The sequence below is a fragment of the Carassius gibelio genome, chromosome A12 (genome assembly GCF_023724105.1).
Source record: "Carassius gibelio isolate Cgi1373 ecotype wild population from Czech Republic chromosome A12, carGib1.2-hapl.c, whole genome shotgun sequence".
NCBI classification, from domain to species: domain Eukaryota; kingdom Metazoa; phylum Chordata; class Actinopteri; order Cypriniformes; family Cyprinidae; genus Carassius; species Carassius gibelio.
In genome coordinates this window covers 6,963,455-6,986,106 of record NC_068382.1, presented here as the reverse complement: position 1 = coordinate 6,986,106, position 22,652 = coordinate 6,963,455, and the positions used below count along the sequence as shown (strand labels likewise).

At 41.4% G+C, this 22,652-nt stretch overlaps 1 protein-coding gene across 1 annotated transcript in view; it reads left to right on the top strand.

Moving 5' to 3' along the window:
* The window catches only part of LOC128024996 (cGMP-dependent protein kinase 1), a 153,378-nt gene that overhangs the window by 94,390 nt on the left and 36,336 nt on the right, over window positions 1-22,652 (top strand). The window contains exons 6-8 of the mRNA XM_052610931.1: window positions 11,495-11,572; window positions 12,387-12,481; window positions 20,036-20,101. Of these exons, the coding sequence (XP_052466891.1) occupies window positions 11,495-11,572; window positions 12,387-12,481; window positions 20,036-20,101 (239 nt within the window). The remainder of the gene's footprint in view (window positions 1-11,494; window positions 11,573-12,386; window positions 12,482-20,035; window positions 20,102-22,652) is intronic.

Here is a 22,652-nt window from a genome sequence, read left to right as displayed (position 1 = left end):
GCATCACTGATTATACTGAGTTATTTTGACTGATCTATATATAATAAATCTCTATTATAGATCAGTGGTTCTGTAGTATTTTGTCACGTCGTACCGCTCGCATCCAGTGTAGACACAAGGTTAGAAATTGCTGGTTGTTTTCTCTTATAAGGATTCACGCTTTGGGCACACCTCCCCCAATCCCCCTGCCAATGTCATCGTCCATTGCAATGTTTCACTGTAGACATCATCCGATGCCAAATTTGGAGACATTGCAAAACCCTAATTATCAGTTTAAACATTATGAAGCATAACTAACTAATCCAGTAATGCAACCACAGTATTAGTCAGTCCATCCAGGATTTAGCGATTTTGCGATCGCTGTATTTATTTAATTTAAATCGAGCAAACTCCGCAATTTTACTACTGTAAAATTTTCACCATGGATTAAACAGTAAACTACAGGGACAACTGGTGGCAGAAATCCTCTAATGTTTGTTTGAGTGATTTTAAATGCTTCACACAACTTTTCCCAGCACTTCAATACATTAAGTATTACCGAATTTGAAAGTTATTTTTATTGTGACTATATTTGTTCATCGCAAAATCAAAAAGAAAAAAAAATTGTGAAATCCTGGAGTGACTGATTAGTTATTATCTCCATGTCAAGACCTTCTGATCCAAGTGAGTGGATGTGTGGGATGTGCTGCATTGCCAAGTTTCTTGGCACACTGAAAATCTTTTCATACGCTGCAAGCCTGATGGTGAAACTTATCGTATCATATATTTTGCAGTTCAGTGTGGAGTGGGTCAATGCAGAGAATCGCTCAGCTTGATGTTCCAGTTTGAAGATTTATGACTCTTTAATTGATGATTCCTGAAAGCCATTTGAAGTAGGAAATTATAGCAAATAGTTTTACATTTTTTAAAAATGAAGCCAAATGGATGCTTGATGATAATGTCCTCCTGGGAAACAGAAGGGCAAAGACACGAGGTGAAATACAAATGAGAATTCCACTTCCAACTGCCCTTTTTCAAGATGGGCATTGACTTTTCACTGAAAAGTTTTCTCTTTCCACAGCATAATCATTAAGATATTGATCAAGTCTCTAAAACTTTGAAAGACTGTTTACTCACAATATCTGTCTCACCTTTAATACAGTGAGATATGGTTCAAGTCAGGAAAGTTTATAAAGACTTTAATGTGAACTTTAGTCAAATGTTTTGTACAATAAGACATTGATTTTCCCTTCAGCATCTATTAGTTTTTGACCAGACCACCTTGTCTTTATCTAGTGGCTCAAAAATAACTCCACAGACCTGGAAGTGCTAGAAAAGTGCATTCAGAGACCTAATTGATAAACAACAGAGATCATTGGCAACGTTGTGGGTAAGTTGAAAAGCTAGCCACAAGACGTTCATAGTGAAGTTCCCAATCTAAAAATTGTAGTAATTTTCTTCATGAAGAAATTGAAAAAAAAAGAAAAGAAAATGAATTGCTGAACTCCCTGTTAACAGCTACACTGTCCATAATCCCGAAGACAGATCCACCAATCAAATAAGCCGCTGTTACCATGGAAACGAGAATTGTACCAAAAGAGCTCAGTGACCACAAACTCTCAGTGATTTAAACAAGACTATTCATACACTGAATAAATCTGCTATAGAACTGTCTTTTCAAACAGTTTTCACCCCGAAGTTGCTAGGAAAAGTAGAAAGAATGAAATGGTATTTTCATGTAAAATATAAAGGGCATTTCCTCTGAAAATACATTAATTTTATAGCCTTGTGCTTTTGTATTCTTTTCTGTCTGATTTTCACATGCTTTTTGGTTTCAAATCTAGTCTGTTTGGTTTGTGTATTAGAACTCTTTCTTCTACTTCTAATTTTTTTTTTTTTTTTTTTTTTTTTTTAAACAAAAAACTGAAACCAAAGCGACTTAAAAGCTGGCCTCTATATTGCTCTCTGTTATCCTGCGTACAACTGTTAGCTTTGTCTGGGCTTTATCCCAGACATACTTGTGAAGTGCTGGAGTTGGCAGACATTCCCACACTGCACTGTTCTTCTTGGAGCAACATGGGTCAGAAAGTCAGATTTTTCCATTAGATGAGTGAGGCCTTATGGTAGGAATAAAAGAATGTAAAGCAAAGGTTGCGGTTAAAGTTATATAGCTAATGCTAGTTATATTATGTGCTTATAATAATATGCTAATATTAATACTATTAATATTATTACAGTTGAAATAAGAGTTGCAGACTTTGCTCACACAGGGTATATATCAACTTTCCTATTTTTGTACTTTTTAGGAATTTTCCCCCACCTTTTTAAACTTGTGGTGTTCCCAGTCAAGAGGGACTGGCCTACAAAAATTGCTTGTAAATGTCTCATTATGCTATATTATTACCAAGAGTTGGAGTTAACTTGTTTTCTTTCAATAAGCACGTTCTTTTTTAAACTGACTGATCATATGTGTCTTTGATATGAGCTTGTGCATCTCAGTTTTTGAGTGAACATTGTCAGAATGATTCAAAATAATGCATTTTTTACTCCAAAACAAAGTGCATAAGCTCATGTCAAATGCCCACATCCAATCAGTTTAAAAAAACTGATTGCAAAATCTGTGCTAGTAAAAGGAAAACATGTAAGATATGGTGATACTATAGAATAATGAGAGATATACAAGCATTTTTTAAAGGCCAGTAATTTTTGACCAGGATCACCAAATTAGGCAAAGGATTTTCAGCACAGCACAAGGGTTAAAATGATTGGATGTTTGGCAGTCAGATAATGTCAGGAACAAGATACAAATCACAGCTGATATTACTTCCCCTTTATCCATCGCACAAAGTAGGTCACATTGAGTGCATTAAAAGGTATCCCACACAGTCAAAGCTGTTATATATACATTATTGTATATTTTAGCTCATTTAGTAGGTCTTTCAAATATTTTATGCAAACAGAAAATTTGCATTTTGTTTATATTGCAGCAACTATTCTTCAATGGTATATTTTAGTAAAACTCCACAGAGATTAATTGTATAGGAATTTTAAAATTCTGTAAAAAAAAAGCTTTACACTGCTAACATTTTACAATAAACACATTTTACAATAAATAATCAAATAAAATTTACTCAATTCTTTATGCTAGAATTTCACATTTCTGCTTTTAAACCCTCTGGAATACCTTGCACTGTGAACTTCTATTGTATGCACATTACTACAAATGTGATTTTCATTTGTGCTTAAAAATGCTGGATGAGTCAGAATTATTTTCAGATATAATCCACAGATATACTGTTGAGAGATATAGAGGTGGTATTTAATAATACATACTTATAGTACAAAAGAGAGTCAAATTCAATCCTGAACCTCAACATTATTACTTCCTCAAGGTGAGCTCAGCAATAGCCCTATGAACTGCACAATGCTGCAGGAGCTGCCCATTCATTTTGCTGCTAAACTGAACAACTAATGTGAACTCAGATCTTTCAGGGTTTCTGGGCGTTAGAAAATGGGATTGATCTCTGAAATTATGAGAAATGTGTCTTGATAACCAGGTCATTGGGTTTAAGATGAGCTATATAGAGGAGAAATAGAGAATAAATAATTCAGTTACAAAGGCTGCATTTATTGCATCATTTATTATCTATTAAAATGTATTATGTTCATGTTAGTTCAAAAAAAAAAATTTGTTCACTGTTCATTGTTCAATGTTCATGTTATGTTAGTTCACAGTGCATTTATGTTCACCGATAAAACTTTGGATTTTTAAAAGGCATAAGGTTGATATTAACATTAACACTAAGTTTAAAATCAAAAGCTTAAATTTAACGCAGAAGAAAAAATGAAGAGTAATTTATATCGTTTGCATTTGAGTGCCAGTAGTTTGTATGTCCAAACATTATTTTTGCCATTAGTTATAATAATCTATGGTGTACTAGGTGATTCTAAGTGGTTATTGACCCAAGTCAACAGATTGCATCCCAAAGCCTTTACAATATCTTGCTCTATATAATCTGAAGTCCACGTGCTTATAATGGCTCATTTCCACTGAGCGGTACAGTACAGTACTGTATAGTTTAGTACAGTACGATTTGGTCAGAGGTGGAAAGAGTACAAAGCATAACTTTGTCTCATTTTGTTAAATGTAAGTTTTAATTAACAATAATAGCCATTATAAAAGTATAATTACAAAGTATAAGAGGCTTATATAAAAGGAAATAAAGACAAAAGCAAACAATTCAATCAAACGTATGCTACAGCGATGTACCATGGTAAAGTTCAAATTAAATATAGAAAGCCAAATTAAATATGCTCAGCCAAAACAATATGACCAGAAACAAATAAAAGATTAATAAGACCTTGAATGCCTGATAAATATAGCCAACCCAAAACAAATTGTATCTCATGTTTAATCACTACAGAGACATCAGAGCCAGCGGCCAAGCTAAGGCTGCTCTTGGCGGATACATGAGCACTGAGCACCTGGTGATCGCCTGGAGCTCCAAAATCAGCATAGCAAATTTTCAAATAGGTGCTATCTTTATAAATAAATTGAAGATTTGAGTTTTAAACAGTTAACATTCTCACCTGAAAAACTCTTGAAATTACATTTCATGACACGACTTTTCACAAGTCCACAAGAACAGACAAGAACTGTTTCAGACGGACGCTTTACAATGTTTCACTTCTAAGCAGAGACTGTCTGCGAGGCGGGGTGAGGGTACACACAGCAGCGCTCTGGTTCCTCTTCAGGAACTCGAGCTGCGTCAAAAGCGCTTTGGGGAACGCGCCCAGCGTGCGCGACTCTGAATATCGTGTGAAATCAGACCAATGGAAGAGCGTGACGTCACCGGCGGAGTGACGTAAGCGACCAGGAAGCTATAAAAGCACGTGCCACGCAGCTGGCGTCAGCTTCGCGTCTCTCAGCAAGCGCTCTGTGTGTGATTGTCAAACTGTTTGTCTGTGAGTCTTATTTACTGTTGTCTGTCCAGTTTAAGAGCTCCTAGACAATGCCCAAATCGCGTTTTAGGCTGTGTGTTCCTCCCTGCCCGAGATATATAACGGGTGGGGATACACACAACCTTTGCGTGGTTTGCCTGGGTTCGAAGCACGCCGAGTCGGCTCTCGAGGGGGCCGACTGCCCGCACTGTTTGCGGATGTCGGTGCGTATGCTTCGTTCCCGGAGGGCCCTCTTCGAGGAGGGGGCCTTCGCCAGCGTTCCCCGCGGTGCTGGTCCCGCTTCTGCTGAGGCAGAACGGCGGCTGCACTCGTGGGGTTCGCAAGTGGATCTGGTGGAGAGAATGGAGACGGGCCAGTCCCTATCTCCTTCCACTTCTGCCAGATCCGGCACCCAATCCCTAGAGTCGGAAGCACGCTCAGCGGTTCCTTCCACTCAGGGAGAGGGGTCGACGCTTCGCCTCTCTTCCTCCGAGGAGGAAGTTGATGTGGAGTCGCTCGACAGGGATTCGCCACCCCACTCGCCGCAGTATGAGGAGCTCTTGGAGGTGGTTACTCGCGCGGTGGCCAAGCTAAACATCGATTGGCCCACCGAGAAAGCAGCTGAACCGCAGAGAAGCAAGCTTGATGAACGCTTCCTGCGCGCGAGTCAGCCACCTCCCAGCCGGGGCCTGCCATTCTTTCCCGACCTGCACGATGAGATCTCCAGGTCGTGGAAACGCCCATTCTCGGCCCGCCTCTACATCCCCTCGTCAGACTACTATGGGAACGTAGTGGGGATGGGAGAGCGCGGTTATAGAGCGATGCCCCGGGTGGAACAGACGCTCGCGAGCTATCTGTCCCCCGGTGCGGCGTCGTCTCTAAAGGCCCCGGCATTGCCCTCAAAGCCACTAAGAACAACTTCGGCTTTGGTGGGCAAAGGGTATGCGGCAGCAGGTCAGGCTGGTGCGTGTCTGCACACCATGGCGGTGTTACAGGCGTACCAAGCCGATCTGCTCAAGGAGCTAGATGAGGGAGAGGAGATCAAGTCCCATGATATCTCTGAGCTAAGAAGGACCGCTGATCTCTCCCTCCGCGCCACCAAGGAGACCGCTCGAGCGATTGGGCGGTCCATGGCAGCTATGGTGGCTGCGGAGAGGCACTTATGGTTGACCCTGTCTGATATGAAAGAGCGGGACAGGGTCTGCCTCATGGACGCCCCGATCCAGCCGACTGGCCTGTTCGGCGACGCAGTCAATTCTGTCGTCGACAGGTTTCAGGAGGCCCGCAAGCAAGCGGCGGCGTTCCATAAGTTCCTCCCTCGTCGCTCCCTCGGGGCATCTGGGCGGGAGATGCCCCAGCCGCTCCCTAGCTCCTCGTACCGCGAGGCTCAGAAGCAGAGCGTCGCCTCTCGTGCTCCTCCGCGTCGGGAACGAGAGTCTCGACGACGCTCTCGGCCGAGGACTTCCCAGCCCAAACAAGATCTCAGGGCGGTTATTGAAGCTAAGAAGTCCTCGGCCAAGAAACCCTGACGCCAACAACCCAGGGTTTCAGAGGGCAGCCTCTGCTGGGGTAGAGCGGTACACACCGCAGTACACGGTGCCCGTCTCCCCTCAGCGCCCTCTAGGGGCCGGTCTGCTAACCCTGCCAGTGACCCAGGGCGTAGCAGGTCCCAGCGAGCATCGCTCTCAGTATCTTCCGCCCGTGCGCGTAGCGGGGCTGAGACGCTCGCCGCCCCTGCGGGGGCCTCTTACACCAGAGATCAGTCTCGAGAGACTGATTCCCTTAGTAGATTATTTAGCAGCGTGGAAACTACTGCCAAATGTATCTCGATGGGTCCTGCACACAGTAGAAAAAGGCTACCGCATTCAGTTCGGCTCCGTGCCGCCAGTATTCAACGGGGTTGTTCAGACAGTAGTCGGCCTCAGGCAGGGTCTGGTTATGGAACAGGAGGTGAAAACCCTATTAGAGAAGGAGGCCATCGAGGTGGTCCCTCCTCAAGACAGGGAGTCCGGATTTTACAGCCGGTATTTCATAGTTCCCAAGAAGGATGGGGGGCTGCGTCCGATTATAGACTTGAGGGTCTTAAATCGTTCAGTTATGAGACTAAAATTCAGAATGCTCACAATCAAGCAAGTTGTAGCACAGATCAGGTCCCAGGACTGGTTTGTCACGATAGATCTCAAAGACGCATATTTTCATATATCCATCCTTCCACATCACAGGAAGTTTCTGAGGTTCGCTTTCGGGGGCGAAGCTTACCAATATCGAGTACTTCCCTTCGGCCTTGCACTCTCACCCCGCACGTTCACAAAATGTGTAGACGCGGCTCTGGTCCCCCTGCGCATGCAGGGCATCCGCATTCTCAACTATATCGACGATTGGTTGATCTTAGCTCAGTCAGAGCAGGCTGCGGTTCGGCATCGAGATGTCGTCCTCGCACATATGGGGGAGCTGGGTTTGAGACTGAACGCCAAGAAGAGTGTACTTTCTCCGGTTCAGAGAACCACCTATCTAGGCGTAGTATGGGATTCGACCACGATGCAGGCACGATTGTCCCCTGCTCGTATCGAGTCGATCCGCATCTCAGTCGAGAGAGTCAAACAAGGCCAGTCACTCACTGTCAAACAATTTCAGAGATTGTTGGGTCTGATGGCAGCTGCGTCCAACGTGATACCTCTTGGCCTGCTGTACATGAGGCCCCTGCAGTGGTGGCTCAAGACCAAGGGATTTTCCCCGAGGGGCAATCTACTCCGCACTATCAAGGTCACGCGGCGCTGCCTACGTGCCTTAGATGTATGGAAGAAACCTTGGTTCTTGAAACAGGGCCCGGTGCTGGGAGCTCTTTGTCGTCGTGTAACGCTAGCGACAGATGCATCCCTCACTGGTTGGGGTGCAGTCATGAGTGGCCACCCTGCCCGTGGTCTGTGGAGCGATCGTCATCGAACATGGCATATCAATTGTCTAGAAATGCTAGCAGTTTTTCGTGCACTGAAGCACTTCCTCCCAGACCTAAGGGGTCACCATGTGTTGGTGCGCACCGACAACACATCGGTGGTCTCCTATATCAACCACCAGGGAGGTCTGCGTTCGCGCCCTTTGTACAAGCTGGCGCACCAGATCCTGGTGTGGTCCCAGAGCAAACTCCTCTCACTAAGAGCAGTATATATTCCTGGGAAACAAAATGTGGGAGCAGACATACTGTCGAGGCAGGGGCCGAGGCCCGGGGAGTGGAAACTTCACCCACAAGTAGTGAAGCAGATATGGAGAATATTTGGCAGGGCTCAAGTAGACCTATTTGCATCTCAAGAGACGTCTCAATGCCCCCTTTGGTTCTCTCTAGTTCATCCAGCTCCTCTGGGACTGGACGCTATGGTACAGACCTGGCCGAGGCTTCGTCTGTACGCATTTCCCCCTATTGCTCTGCTCCCGGGAGTTCTGGCGAGAGTACGCCGGGACGGGGTCCGTCTGTTGTTAGTAGCCCCGTTCTGGCCAGGCCGAGTATGGTTCTCAGATCTAGTCTCGCTCCTCGACGGCTCTCCGTGGGAGATACCGATCAGGACAGACCTCCTCTCGCAGGCGCAGGGTACGATAATTCACCCTCGCCCGGAGTTGTGGAAGCTGTGGGTGTGGCCCCTGAGGGGGCACAACTTTTAGCAGCCGGTCTCTCAACCGAGGTTGTTGAGACCCTTCTCCAATCCAGAGCTCCCTCAACGAGGAAACTGTACGCCCTGAGGTGGAAACTCTTCACCTCATGGTGCAGAGACCGCCAGCTAGACCCAGCAAACTGCCCGATTGGTACAGTTCTGGAGTTTCTACAGGCTAGGCTCTCTGCAGGGTTGACCCACTCCACGCTGAAGGTTTACGTGGCGGCTATTGCGGCCTACCACGCCCTTCTCGATGGCCAGTCTTTGGGAAGACACCCCTTAGTTACACGTTTCCTCCGCGGTGCGCTGAGGCTGAAACCTCCAGTACGGTCCCGTATTCCCCCGTGGGACCTGGTGGTGGTGTTAGAGGCAATGTGCAGACCCCCATTTGAACCTATTCAAGATATCTCAGACAGACACCTTACACTTAAAACCTCCTTTCTGTTGGCTATCACCTCTCTGCGGAGAGTAGGAGACCTTCAGGCCCTCTCTGTGGCCCCTACTTATCTTGAATTTGCACCAGGCATGACTAAAGCGTTCATATACCCTCGAGCGGGATATGTTCCTAAGGTTCCCTCTGTTACACCACAACCTGTCGTACTGCAGGCCTTCTGTCCTCCTCCCTTTCGGGAGCCCGACCAGGCGAAGCTAAATTGTGTCCAGTTAGAGCGCTGGACGCATACGTCCACAGAGCTGCCCTGTGGAGAAAGACCGATCAATTGCTTGTATGCTACGGTCCCCCCAAGAGGGGTTTTCCTGCTTCTAAGCAGACTATCAGTCGTTGGATAGTCGAGGCTATCAACGCTTCCTATGAGTCCTCTGGTCGTCCCCCGCTGTCGGGAGCCAAGGCTCACTCTACCAGGGGTATGGCGGCCTCCAAGGCCTTCTTAGCAGGTGTATCCATGCTGGACATCTGCAGCGCTGCGGGATGGTCCACGCCCTCCACGTTTGTCAGATTCTATGGCCTAGACATGCCAGTCACTCCAGGCGCTTCAGTCCTCCTGACCTAAGCTGTGCTCTTCGGATACACACTAGGCAGGGGTTTGGTAGTCTGGCGGCGTTGGTACTCATTCCCCAAAGCGCTTTTGACGCAGCTCGAGTTCCTGAAGAGGAACGTCTCTAGGTTACGTATGTAACCCTAGTTCCTCGAGGGAACGAGACGCTGCGTCTCGGAGCCATACCCCCCGGCACCCCTGCCGGCGCTTGCTGGTACTCGAAGCTGACGCCAGCTGCGTGGCACGTGCTTTTATAGCTTCCTGGTCGCTTACGTCACTCCGCCGGTGACGTCACGCTCTTCCATTGGTCTGATTTCACACGATATTCAGAGTCGCGCACGCTGGGCGCGTTCCCCAAAGCGCTTTTGACGCAGCGTCTCGTTCCCTCGAGGAACTAGGGTTACATACGTAACCTAGAGACGTTTTATGTTATAATGTCTGTTTCACACATAGTCCGTCTGCAGTGTGTATTAATGGATTCATTTGCACGAGGTTGCGGTGCGTCGTCTGCAGCAGTGCAGCGATTGTTAACATACCGAGTCTATTTTTGCTGTGCTGCAGGCGCTGAATTAAAGTGAAAGCGCATTGTTCGCAGGAAAAATGAACATGGATTGACATGGAAATGCAGTCACATGGGTTTTTGGCTAGGTTTAAAACAAGAAAAAGTGCACTTTTAGATAAACAAGGAAAACAATATATATGTTCACTTTTATGGAAGCAGAAAAAACAAAGTTCATTAAGACCCGAGGGACTTCTTATGATAAAGATTTAAATGCAAAAGGTTCGAGACTGTTTCTGTACAAGACAAGTAGGCCAATTATTGTGTTTAAATGTTTTGCCGCTTGCTTGAGCAGCTTACAAACCTAGAAGTGAAATATTTATTTATTTATGTATATTTATTAAGTTTAAACTAATGTCTATATGAAAGATTGTTCCTGGTCAGTGATAAAAGACTTACAATGCTGGAAATTTATATATATATATTTTTTTTTTTTTACATGATATGAAATCAAAACTATGAACAAATGTTGTTTGTGGACTAAACCGACGTGGATCAGTAGCGGACTGCAAACGCGTTATGTGTGAAAGCACAATGAGTCCGTGCTGCGGACTGCATATGCACTGCAGGCAGATTATGTGTGAAACAGGCGTTACAGCCAAAAAGTTTCCAAAAATCCGACGTCGACTAAACATCCATTTTATGCAAGTGCTGTCGGGCTAAAATTGTCACCAAAGGCGGCAACACGAGCAATTTGCTCCAGCACCTTAGCCGCAAGCAAGTCTTGGAATATCAACCAGCAGAAAATGCATTGTACACATGATTACGCATGAACCCCCCCCCCCCCCCCCCCCCCAAAAAAAAAAACAACTCATAAACCGGAAAACCGGTATAATTTTGGTCATTTGATTTTTTTACATTTTTGGTCAAACCGCCCAGCACTACTGTATTGTACTGTACCAAACCCTGCCGCTCAGTGGAAATGAGGCATAAAAGTAACAACACACCCCTCCTCAAAAAGCCACCTAATTTGAGGTATCTTTAATAACTGTAGTAGAAACAAAGCTGGAAAAATTGCACACTAGTATTTAAGGTAATGGGTTTGTTTTAGTGATGTTAAATACCATATAATTGTTTGTGTAATCAGAAATCTGCATTTAAGCACTTTTGTAGGGTTTATTTCAGGCCTTAAAATGACTACAGTCTATAGTATAAGTTTTTCAGAGTTACATTTGCATCGGTGCCATTGTGGTTTTCCACTAACATGAATTACTGCTATGGGGACTTCTGTTCTTGTTTTGGTGTTGCAGCCCTGAAGTGGCCTGTTGTGTGTCTTCGTGATGGAGAAACACTGTGAAAATTGAACTAGAAGGAAAAACGAATGACACTTTAGTAATGCTCTCTCTTTGCCTCTCTTTCTTTATCTCGTTTCACAGACTCACTACAGTGATGGAGAGTACATTATTAGACAAGGTGCCAGAGGGGACACATTCTTTATCATCAGCAAGGGAAAGGTAAGATCTTTTCCACCACAGAGAGCGAAAATCACAAAGGTTGTGTGCATGAACAACTTTTGAAGAAAAATGTATTTCCTGTTATCATTACTCACCCTCATTTTGTTCCAACCCTGTGTGCCGGTTTTCATTTTTTATTTCGAAGACAAAGGTCTTTAAATGGATCTTCAAAAGTTGTGAAGGATCTTCATGCAGGACTGTCACATACAACAATACAATACATCACTGTGACCACGTCTGTCAAGCTCCAAAAATAACAGAAACCAACATAAAAAGTATCATAAAAGAAGTCCATTTGAGTTGTATGCTATATTCCAAATCTTTAAAATTATACAATATCTTTGTATGAAGAACTTAGTGAAATTTAAGTCATTATTCTCTAAGAATCCTCCGTTAATGATATGTCTTACAATATATTATGTCTTACAAAGTGGTTGGTGTTGTACTGTTCATTTCAGCTGAAAGCTGCAGAGAATTGTATGTAGAAGTTTTTTTGTTTTTTTCTTGAATGAACATTTTAGATATGAGACGTGGTCTCTATGAAATATTGTAAGGATAAGAGCTGTGTGTCGATTCTTCAAAATTCTTCCTTTCAAATGTGAATTTTTGTGTGAACTGTCCATTAATCTGAACACATTTTCAAGACTCTTTGTTCAAATAAACTCACCCTGTTGTTGCTCTGTCATTTAATATAATTAGAGTGATAAATGCCAACCTATAACAAATGTAAATGCCAAATAATTGAGATTTTAGGATCTAATCAATGGACCATTCAGTCTTCCAGCTTTTCATGACCAATAATCTGTAATTGCAGGTGAACGTTACTCGAGAAGATCCACCCAATGGGACCGCTGTCTATCTGCGGGCATTAGGTAAAGGAGACTGGTTTGGAGAAAAAGCCCTTCAAGGGTAAGAACGTTTTGCACCACTACTTATAGCTCTGTAATCGCAGCTGCCGCTGTCCATGTTTACGAAAGCAACTGCTGACATCAATTATGCGCTTGATGGATTGTTTGCTGCAGGGTCAGCCTAATGGGCTGTAAACTGAGAAAAATCAAATGCACATCTAAACAAAGCATCTGCTTTGAGTTGTGTTCAACTTGCTGTGGGAATTCTTTTTGAAAGGAATTTGAAAGCATTTAAAGTCAACATGTGATCAGAATTGATCTTGTATACTTCCTAAAACCATATTCTGGATGTATTCGAATAAATCGTAATCTTTAATTAAAATGCAATAACTTGCTCCACCTCCGAAACAACTTTCTTTTCCGGCTGACATTACCGATCTCCCTTAGTTGTGAAGGCTTCCGCTACACTTTTTTCCTTTTGCCTCACTCTGTAATATTTTATATTATGGAAGTGAGCTGTGAACTGCATTTAATTTGGCTTCTAACCTGTTTTGAAATTGGCTTATATAAAAAATATCTGAGGCTTTATTTGCAAGGATACCATCTAATGGACTGGGAGCACTCATCTAATTTCAAGAGAAGATGAGACCGGTTGTGTCAGAACAGTCAGATGCACTTCCAATCCAATCCAACTTATATTTCTCACAGGGTTATGAACATTATCCTCTGCTCTATTTCCATATTCCTGCACAATCCCTCTGCTGCTGATTCAATAGTGGCCAACTGCAGGTACCTTCACTCAGTTTCCATTACGGCTTTCAATTTGTGTTTCAAGTGAGTTATTCCTTCTAAGCAAAGAGATGCTTTTCAGATGTCATTTCCACATTTATTTCCACATGATGGTTTTAGCTTCAAAACTTTTTGAACAGCTGCTGCAAGGGATACAGACAGAACAAATGCATTGGGGACCCCTAGTGGAGATCAGAGGAAGCGTTAGTGCAGTAATGGTGGTGGTTGTGACAAACAACAATCCATTTTATTGTTATTGTAGGGAAATTACCCTAATGAGTAGTAGAGCTGTCAAAATGGCTGAAAAACTACATTCAAATTATATTCAAATTTAAAACACAATTTAAAACACAAAAACTTTTGGTTTCTCTTCTGAGGTCACAAAAGTATTACTAATATACATGTATCCAAAGAATACGATGGCATGGCTTTCAGTGAAAAAGTGCATAAAGTTTAAAATAATGTTTATAAACCAATTATAATTAAGTTGCTTAAGCAACTTTAAACAATACAGCATAACGAATGTATACATAGTTTAATACAAAGGGTGGAAAGACAATCACACAGAGTACATTTTTCATTTTAAAACATGAGATGCAGTGGGATGGGGGTTAAAATCTACCATGGCATTCTAAACATGCAGCTCCTTTGTGTGAGATGCGAGTGCAACGGTGATAGATGTCCCTCTAGACAATGCATGAAATATGTGTTCGGTGTGAACGGCTTGGTTTCAGTTTTGATGTAAACAAGATCTTGTCCACATTGATGTTTTCTTTTTCCACAATATTTTGAATGAACAATGAAGCAGTGCTGCACCTAGTGGCTTCAACTAGATTGATAATGTAACTGATGTCAGGTAAACCTCAATCCCCTGATCTCAAGAGTTGCACTAGCGACAGATGCTAGCCTCCTTGTTAGTGTGTCCGCCCCCCATGCAGGAGACCTGGGTTCGAAGCCCACTCGGAGCAAGGCTGAGGAGTGGTGGTGAGGACCCTGGAGAGAGGGGTTACACTAACAAAAACATTATAATGCAAAGACACTTACATTGTCATTGCATTTCGTGTGCCACTGATAAGGCAGCCTCCTTAATGCACAACTAAAATTTGAATCCAATGTTTTTGCAAACAAATGTGTATTTTTATTTTAAATTCAACGAATATTCAAAATTTTAATTTTAAAGCCCTAATGAGTAGTAATAAACACAGTCATGGGTTTGTACAGTGTTTTTTTTTTTTTCATTTAACACGCACGCGTCAATGCACTTGGCTGGTGTCCATTGACCCTGAAAAAAGGGGGAAGCTGCTAATGGACCAAAATAAAGAGCCTGTATATTTCACACAGAATGAAAGGTCCGTGCTTGGAAAATTAAGATTTGCTAGGATTAGCTTGAATGAGAGAGTAGTAGGATATATTTTGGCCACAGGGACTCATGAAAAAATCATCTCTGGTTCACTATGGTAGACTATGCCAATCTATAAAGCCCAATTTATACTTCTGTATCCTGAAAAGTACCTCTCAAAAAATCTATGTGGGCAGCAATCACTGTGATTGATCTGCTAGAACCCTCTCCCTCCATATGTACTTGAGTTTTGTGTGTGTTTATGTGCACTTTAATATATTTTAATGTTACACCTTCTTATATAAAATAAAACAAAGCGAAGAACAAGTCTCTAATCATTTATTATACTACACAGAATTATACATTATTACGTATATCAGTTGTTGTCTGTGAGAAACAATATTGATCTGCCGTGATACAAGTCCTTGTGGAGACGGAAATAATGCCATCTATTGTTCTGATGTTATCTCCTTTTTGTAGTTTTAATTAATGATCTAATGATTTAATATTTATTTGCCATCATCACGGTTATAACACTTCTCCAAAGAGCCACTTTTTCTTCAGCTTTTGTTGCAGTTCTGCAGGTTACACCAGAAACATGCCTGTGGACACTGCAGACTAGCAGTTTGGATGTGTACTGAACGTTGACGCGGACAACAACACAGAAGTATAAATGAAAACTGACAAATAGCCTACGATGTAAAGGCTACGGAGTAGGTCTGACACAGAAGTATAAATCAGCCTTAAGACACAAGAGAGTAAAATGTTATTTTTAAATATAGTTTTATACTTAAATATAAGTTTTATGATTGTATCAAAATTGAAAACAGTACTGAGAAACTAATCTAGACTTTGTTGTTGTTAAGTTTTAGCTTGAGTGTTTGGGTTCTAAAAGTATCTTGAATTTCAGTTTTTCAGTAATTGAAAAAAATTAAAAATAAATGTCACAAACAACATATTTGACTAGCCTTTCTACCAAGTGGCAGATAAACTTGCACCAAAATAACTTTAAGTCTGAATGGATGCACCATATTTTAATTGGTGACATTATACAATAACCAAACGTGTTAACATTAATGCATTTGATATCACAAGCTGACAATAAACAGTACTTCTACTGCATTTATTTATCTTGGATAAAGTTGATTTTTAATACATTTACACATTTAAAATTTAAAAAGTTAACTTAAAATAATAAACTATTAATTCATGGTTAATGCATTAGGAACGATAATGTTAAATTAATGATTTAATTCTGTTTATGATTATATTGATCAATAGTTCCTAATTAACATTATTTTATTAGCTAGGATATATGTAGTAACTTTTTACATTTAAGCACAATCTATTTTTATTACATAAATATTTTGAGGGGCAAGGTATTGTCATTGAAGTGCATTTTATTCTAATTGTTTGTTACAAATGTGTCTAGCAGCTGTGTATTTAAAGTTATATATTTTGTGATCTATTGATCAATTGTTACTTTGTTTCTATTCACAAAGCCACCTAGTTAGATGGCTCTTGCTTTGATCTGAGCCCAAGGACGATGCAAGCTGATGAGATGCAATATGGTGTGTAGTGTATTAGTTTTCGCCTGAAGAGGTGTCACTCCTTCAAATGTGTGTTGTTGATCCTCATGTCTTTTGATCTCACCTCTCACTCTCAACTTTAATTAGTACACAATCTTGCATTTTTGTTTTGGTTGTTGTTTGTTTAGTTTCTCTCTTTTTTAGTGGTAGTATGTTTAGCAAATCAATCAGCACTCTGTTGAAGTGGATCAAGTCAGTCTTTCATCTTAAACATTATTTTTATGCTGTTCTGAGTCTTGTTTGTATGATATGGGAGTTGCCTTGGATTTGTCTAAGTAACAGGCATAACAATAGCTGTGGTCTTGTGGATTAAAGGCTGCCTGCTGCTTTGATGTGCAACAGCCTGTATGCTAAGTAAAATTTAATGTCCCTTTTAGGCAAAACACTTTGTTGAGCCAAAAAAAAAAAAAAATTGCTGCCAGTTAAGGAGATGTTGACCATATCTTAGAATAATTGTCTTCTTCTGAAGTTTACACACCAGAAGGAAGTATACAAACACACACTGTATGGATAAATCTAATGAAAACATGTTCGGGTCACATTATCAAAATCATCTCAAGCTAATTAAAGTAGAAATCTTATAGTTTATTGAAAATGTTATGTAATAGGACAACATATAACCATGTATAAAAAAGTCCTTCCAATGTGCAATATTCATAAGAACTGGGAATGAGGGTTTTAAATTATTTCATGATATTTACTGTATAGGATTCCTTATCCTGCTATTTCTTCTATTTGACTAGCAGTCCTGCATGTTTGTGATTATATTAGTTATCTAGTTCAAACTCTTGTGTCTGTAGCTACAATTAATTTTCACTGACATTACACAGTGCAAAGTGGCTTTATTGGAAGTTATTTTGTTAAGAATGCATCTGAAAAGACATTTATGTAAATACATTTCCCAGAAAATTAAAAGCATTGCTATATCAATGCTATTTCCTTGTCAGAAGAATCTCAGCTAATGTTAATTACCACATAATGCTTTAGTTCACCCAAAAATAAAATTTAGATTTTCCTTTATCCTCTTACTGTTTCAAACCCTGTATGATTTTCTATTTGCTTTGAACCCAAACTGATCACATACTATGTTTACATATATGAAACATACAATGAATAAAGGTTATCATACATTTATTTTTGAGTGTGCTAACCTATAATTACTACATTGAAGACCTCTCTCCATAGCTGGCACTTTAACCTTGGTTTCGGTTTCTTGGAGTAGTTTGCGTCGTGTCACTTTTTCCTGTTATTCTCCAGGCTTGATTGACGGCTCTGACCTTTCCTTCATAAACCTCACTCCATACTTGCTGTGATGTACGCTCACTACATCCAGACTTTAACTGACAGCTGAAACATGTTTGTACTGGCTGGTCTTAACCCACCTCTGTCTTTCTTTGACTCCATCCTGCTGGAGTCCTGAATGCTGTCATTGTAATTCAGAGACATCCCTCTGCCTCTGAAGTATGCCATGCTAATTGAAGGATGTTTCCCTGTGCTGGACTTTATCAGTGTCAGTTTTAATCTTCATGTGCGATTGATGTGATAAGTGTAGCTGTGATGTGAATAGCACAGAACTGATGTAATAGTCACTTTAGGTTTTATAATTGGACCTTATTCGCAAGAGCTGCGGTATCTGTGATATGTTCTATCTCAATGGGAGGATCTTTTTCACAGTTGTACCGGGATCATGTCATATCTAATGATAGCCAGTTTGAGGAAGTTGAATGCCAGCACATTCAGATGCATCTCAAGGCAGCAAACACTAATGATACCCTAAAAATAGACATGTCTACACAACTGTGTGGTGCTAATAGCAGACCCACATGTCAGAGTTGAGGATGAGGGTGGCATGTCACTGTTTTTGTCTTTGTATTATATAAAAGTCACATTGAAAATATTTGGACACATTGGAAACTCAAAAATGTTTACATTTTGCCATTTATTTTGACACTTTTCAAATGCATAGAAGCAAATGCATTGCCCTATAACCAAAGTTTTAATCTTAAAACATGAAATTCCATAATATATATATATATATTTTTTTAAATGTGTTTGTACTTTAATAATACACCATGTATTTGTGGATGTGGCAGGCAGTTTACAGGCTTTTTAAGGTAATTGCACAAACAGTAAGTGGTTTACTGTCTGCAGCTGGTTTTGTTGATGTCCTTGTAATTTGTTATAAAGTTGCTGAACAAATCAGTAATTTAAAGAACAATCAGTGTAATTGTAAAGATGCAGCATGATTTTTGCTCCTTGTTTGAGTGGTGTTTTTCCTCTTTAAAACTCTCTAGCACAATGCAAGGGGGTTGTGGGTGGTTGTCAGGGAATCGTTATGCAGTTGCAGTGGATTTTCGTGTGTTGCAGTTGCTATGGAATTCAACCAATCACATGATTTGAGGTACACATGTTCCTAGCCCAAACAGGATGTATTGCACCTGAAGTATAATATCTATAGTTTTGGTTTGTTCGAAAAGCATCAGTAATGATAGCTTGCTTTAGTAAAGAGCACTGTGTCTTGTGTTACATCAACACAATTTCATAGAAAAATATTGACTCTTTTCTTTGCCAGAAACTTACATATACTCAGATTATTGAGTAATAAAGCCTTTTTTTACAAGGTTCCTTGCATAATACCATTATTACCTCAAAACACTTTTACCATAGTGCAAACTGATATATTTTGGTGTTTGCATCACAAAACCAGCTCCATATATATGTTATTTTTCAGATGTAGTAAACATGCTCAGTAGCACAACTGGTACAGCATTGCACTTGTGATGCAGAACATACACACTTAATAAGCAAGATCTAAGACTCAGAGAATCAGGTTGTTATCAATGCATTTTTATTTCATGTTTTATTTTATTTTCATTTCTTGTTGGCTTTGTTGACACATTCTATTTAGGGTTGGGTTGGGTGTTACATTATTTCCAAATGCAATAGAGCATTACTCTTTTAGCGCCAGTCACCGGATATTTAAATTTCCAAACTGGCACAATATGTACAACATCTAACATAATAAAACATTGCCAGATTTACATTTATCTGTTGCAAATAAAACTGAAACAGCGCCTCACAATGGGCATTTCAGTTTGAAAATGTCATTTCATTTGCAGAAGTGTAGCCACAGGCATGTTTTTCCAATGAGACTGGGTTGTTCAGTTAAGCCTGGTTTAAGAGTTAGGATGCACTTCCTGTCTCTGTGTGAAGACCATTTTCATCTGGTCATTGTGAACAGGCAGTGTGCAGCTGCTTGGAGGTGACATTCAGAATTTTGGTTCACACACAATTAATTAATTTTGTGCCATGCGGTAAAAAATGCTGCACATTAATAATGGCTTATGAATAATACTACTCCATTTGTCACTGATTAGGACAAATTATGTACTTTGATTGCAAATTTTTCTGAAACAGTACAATAGACCATGATTTGTTGTTTTCGTCTTATTATGTATGTTTACGTGCATAATTATTAACTAGCTCGAATGAGTCTTTTTAGTAGCTGAGTTACAGTGTTCATCTGTCCCAGCAGGCCATACATGACACAGTTTGTAACTGATTATTTGAAGGAATAAATCACATTATGTTTTGAGCTACTGTTAAATTTGGTCTGTTAGCCCAACTTCACAAAAATCTGATCGGTATGATTTAAGTCATGCTAAAGTGTTTACATGACTATAAAAAATCAACATTAATTAAATAATGGCGGTAAAAAATTGTATATCTCAGTAACCATATGTGTCACAGAATAGTTATTTTTGTTGGAAAATCAACAAATATATATGTTGAATAACTATATCATATAAATGTGTGTATATTGAGTAATTAATCAAAAATGAATACATTTTAGATCTTGGCTGTGTATGATTGACATGTATTTTTTGTGTCTCCACAGAGAAGACATCAGGACGGCTAATGTCATTGCTGCTGAAGCTGTCACCTGCCTCGTCATCGACAGAGAGTGAGTTATTTGTCTGTGTGTGTGTACTGATGCTGTGAAATTTGATTAGTCTTTCATCTTTTCCACTGTGTGCTCACTAAATTACCGCCTCTAACTCTCTAATGACCTCATACAACTTTCACTGTGGCAAATTCATGCTAGTTTACGCCAGTTAACTTCAGGAAGCCAAATCTTCTTGTTTGCCATCCTTAGACAGCAGTCTGTCTGGAAGCAAACTATGTCCTCACTTGAGTGGCACAGCGTGTGACAAGCCAGAATAGAAGCACAATGCCTTGCTGCACAGTGGGACTCGCAGGCCTCCTATCGTCTCTGTAGACATCATACTACAGAGACTTTGACTTTACCTTGGTCTGAGAAGTAGATATAATAAGCAACCCCTCATGCAAACTGACTTTCACTCTAACAGCAGGAATTTGTCCATTATCTCAGTCCTGTCAACAGTCAGGGGTTTATGGTAATGCTCATTAAAAGACTCTTGTTGTTATTATACTGTATGCCAGCTGACCTGTGATCAGTGGGGATTTTAACCACTGATTCATGCAGCTGATTTCCTACAGGAATAGAACACAACACTAATGCTTACTTTTTAGCAACTTGGGATGTAGAAGTATTTGTACCTTTCATTTTCTTCATGGGGATGTCAGGGGATACAGAAAAAGAAGCGCAGAAGATCCACTTGCGAGTTAACAGTTTATTAACACAAACGATTCAGAAAGTTTCAGAGAAGCAAGGTACTGAGAAGCAGGTGCCTGCAGGGGTGCTACGTGACGCATGGACTGCAATGGCCAAACGACAGCAGGAATCACAGAGGATAATGATAAAAGTTAACTTCACCGGCACTTCAAGCACTTCCACATCCAGAGCCGACAGTGAGAGAACACGAACATGACCGTGGAATCGCTTGAAATGTCCAGTGCAGACAGCGAGAGGACACGAACAGAACCGTGGAATCACTTGAAACATCCAGTGCTAACAGCGAGAGAACACGAGCAGAACCCCAGTAGCACCTATAATGAACTGACAAACAAGACACGCAAACACACACATTAAATAGAGTGCTTGATGAGTAGCAGCACACAATCAGCACTCTGACATGGTAATGACAATCATACACACACAACAGGGCGAGTCAGTTAATGATGAACTGTGACAGTACCCCCTCTCCTAAGAACGCCTCCTGGCACTCCCAGGAGAACCTACCTGTAGATTGTAATCATCTATCAGGGAGTGATCCAGAATGTCCCTAGCAGGAACCCAACTTCTCTCCTCTGGACCATAACCTTCCCAGTCCACCAAGTACTGGAATCCATGTCCCCTCCGTCTAGCGTCCAGAATGCGATGAACCGAATAAGCTGGTTCCCCATCTATGAGACACAGCAGGGGAGGAACCTGGGTAGGCGGATTAATGTGGGAATGAAAAATGGGTTATATTTTGGACACATGGAAGACGGGATGAACTCTCCTGTACACAGGAGGAAATTTAAGATGGACTGACACTGGATTAAGGATTTAAGTGACAGGAAACGGGCCAATGAATTTAGGTGCAAGTTTATTAAAAACAGACCGGAGAGTAATGTTCTTAGAAGAAAGCCACACTTTTTGACCAACGATGTATATGGGAGGTTTCAGCTGGTGGCAATCAGCCTGAGCCTTGGTGCGCGCTCCCACCTGAAGAAGAGTCTCACAGGCTCTTCTCCATGTGTGACGACACCTCTGGATGAAGGCTTGAGTGGAGGGGACTGCAACTTCAGATTCCAGACTAGGAAAAACTGGTGGCTGTTAACCTATACTACACTCAAAAGGGGAAAGACCCGTGGATGATACTGGTAACGAGTCATGAGCGTAACCCATGAGAGTTGTTGGCTCCAGGAGGAAGGATTCTGAGCAACCCTACATCGTAACATTCTCTCCAAATCCTGGTTGGCTCTCTCAGTTTGTCGGTTACTCTGGGGATGAAAACCAGAAGACAGACTGACAGTCGCTCCCAGTATCCAACAAAATTCTTTCCAAAATTTGGAATAAATTGGGATCCCCTGTCTGAAACCACATCAATTGGGAGGCCATGAATACGAGAGATGTGATTAACGACAGTAACTGCTGTCTCCTTGGCTGAGAGTAATTTGGGCAAGGGAATAAAGTGTGCCACGTTCAAGAACCGGTCCACTACGGTTCAAATTACTGTATTGCCCTGTGAAGAAGGGAGGCTTGTGATGACTATGTGGGACCAGGGTCTCGAAGGGACAGGCAGCGGTTGAAGGGGCCCGTCTGGGGGACAACTGGAAGTCTTACCACGAGCACAAACCGAGCAAGCCAAAATAAAATGTTCAATGTCACGAGCCATACTGGGCCACAAAAATTGTTGCTTGACCAATAACCTGGTCCAACTGACTCCTGGATGACAAGCCAAATTGGAACTGAATAACATCTGACCACAATCCCTCCGGCATAAATAACCTACTCAGTGGACCCCCGGCGGAGGTGTAACCCTTTCTAAGGCTGTGCGGACCTTCGATTCGACCTCCCATGTGAGTGTGGAGATAAAAAGTCTCTC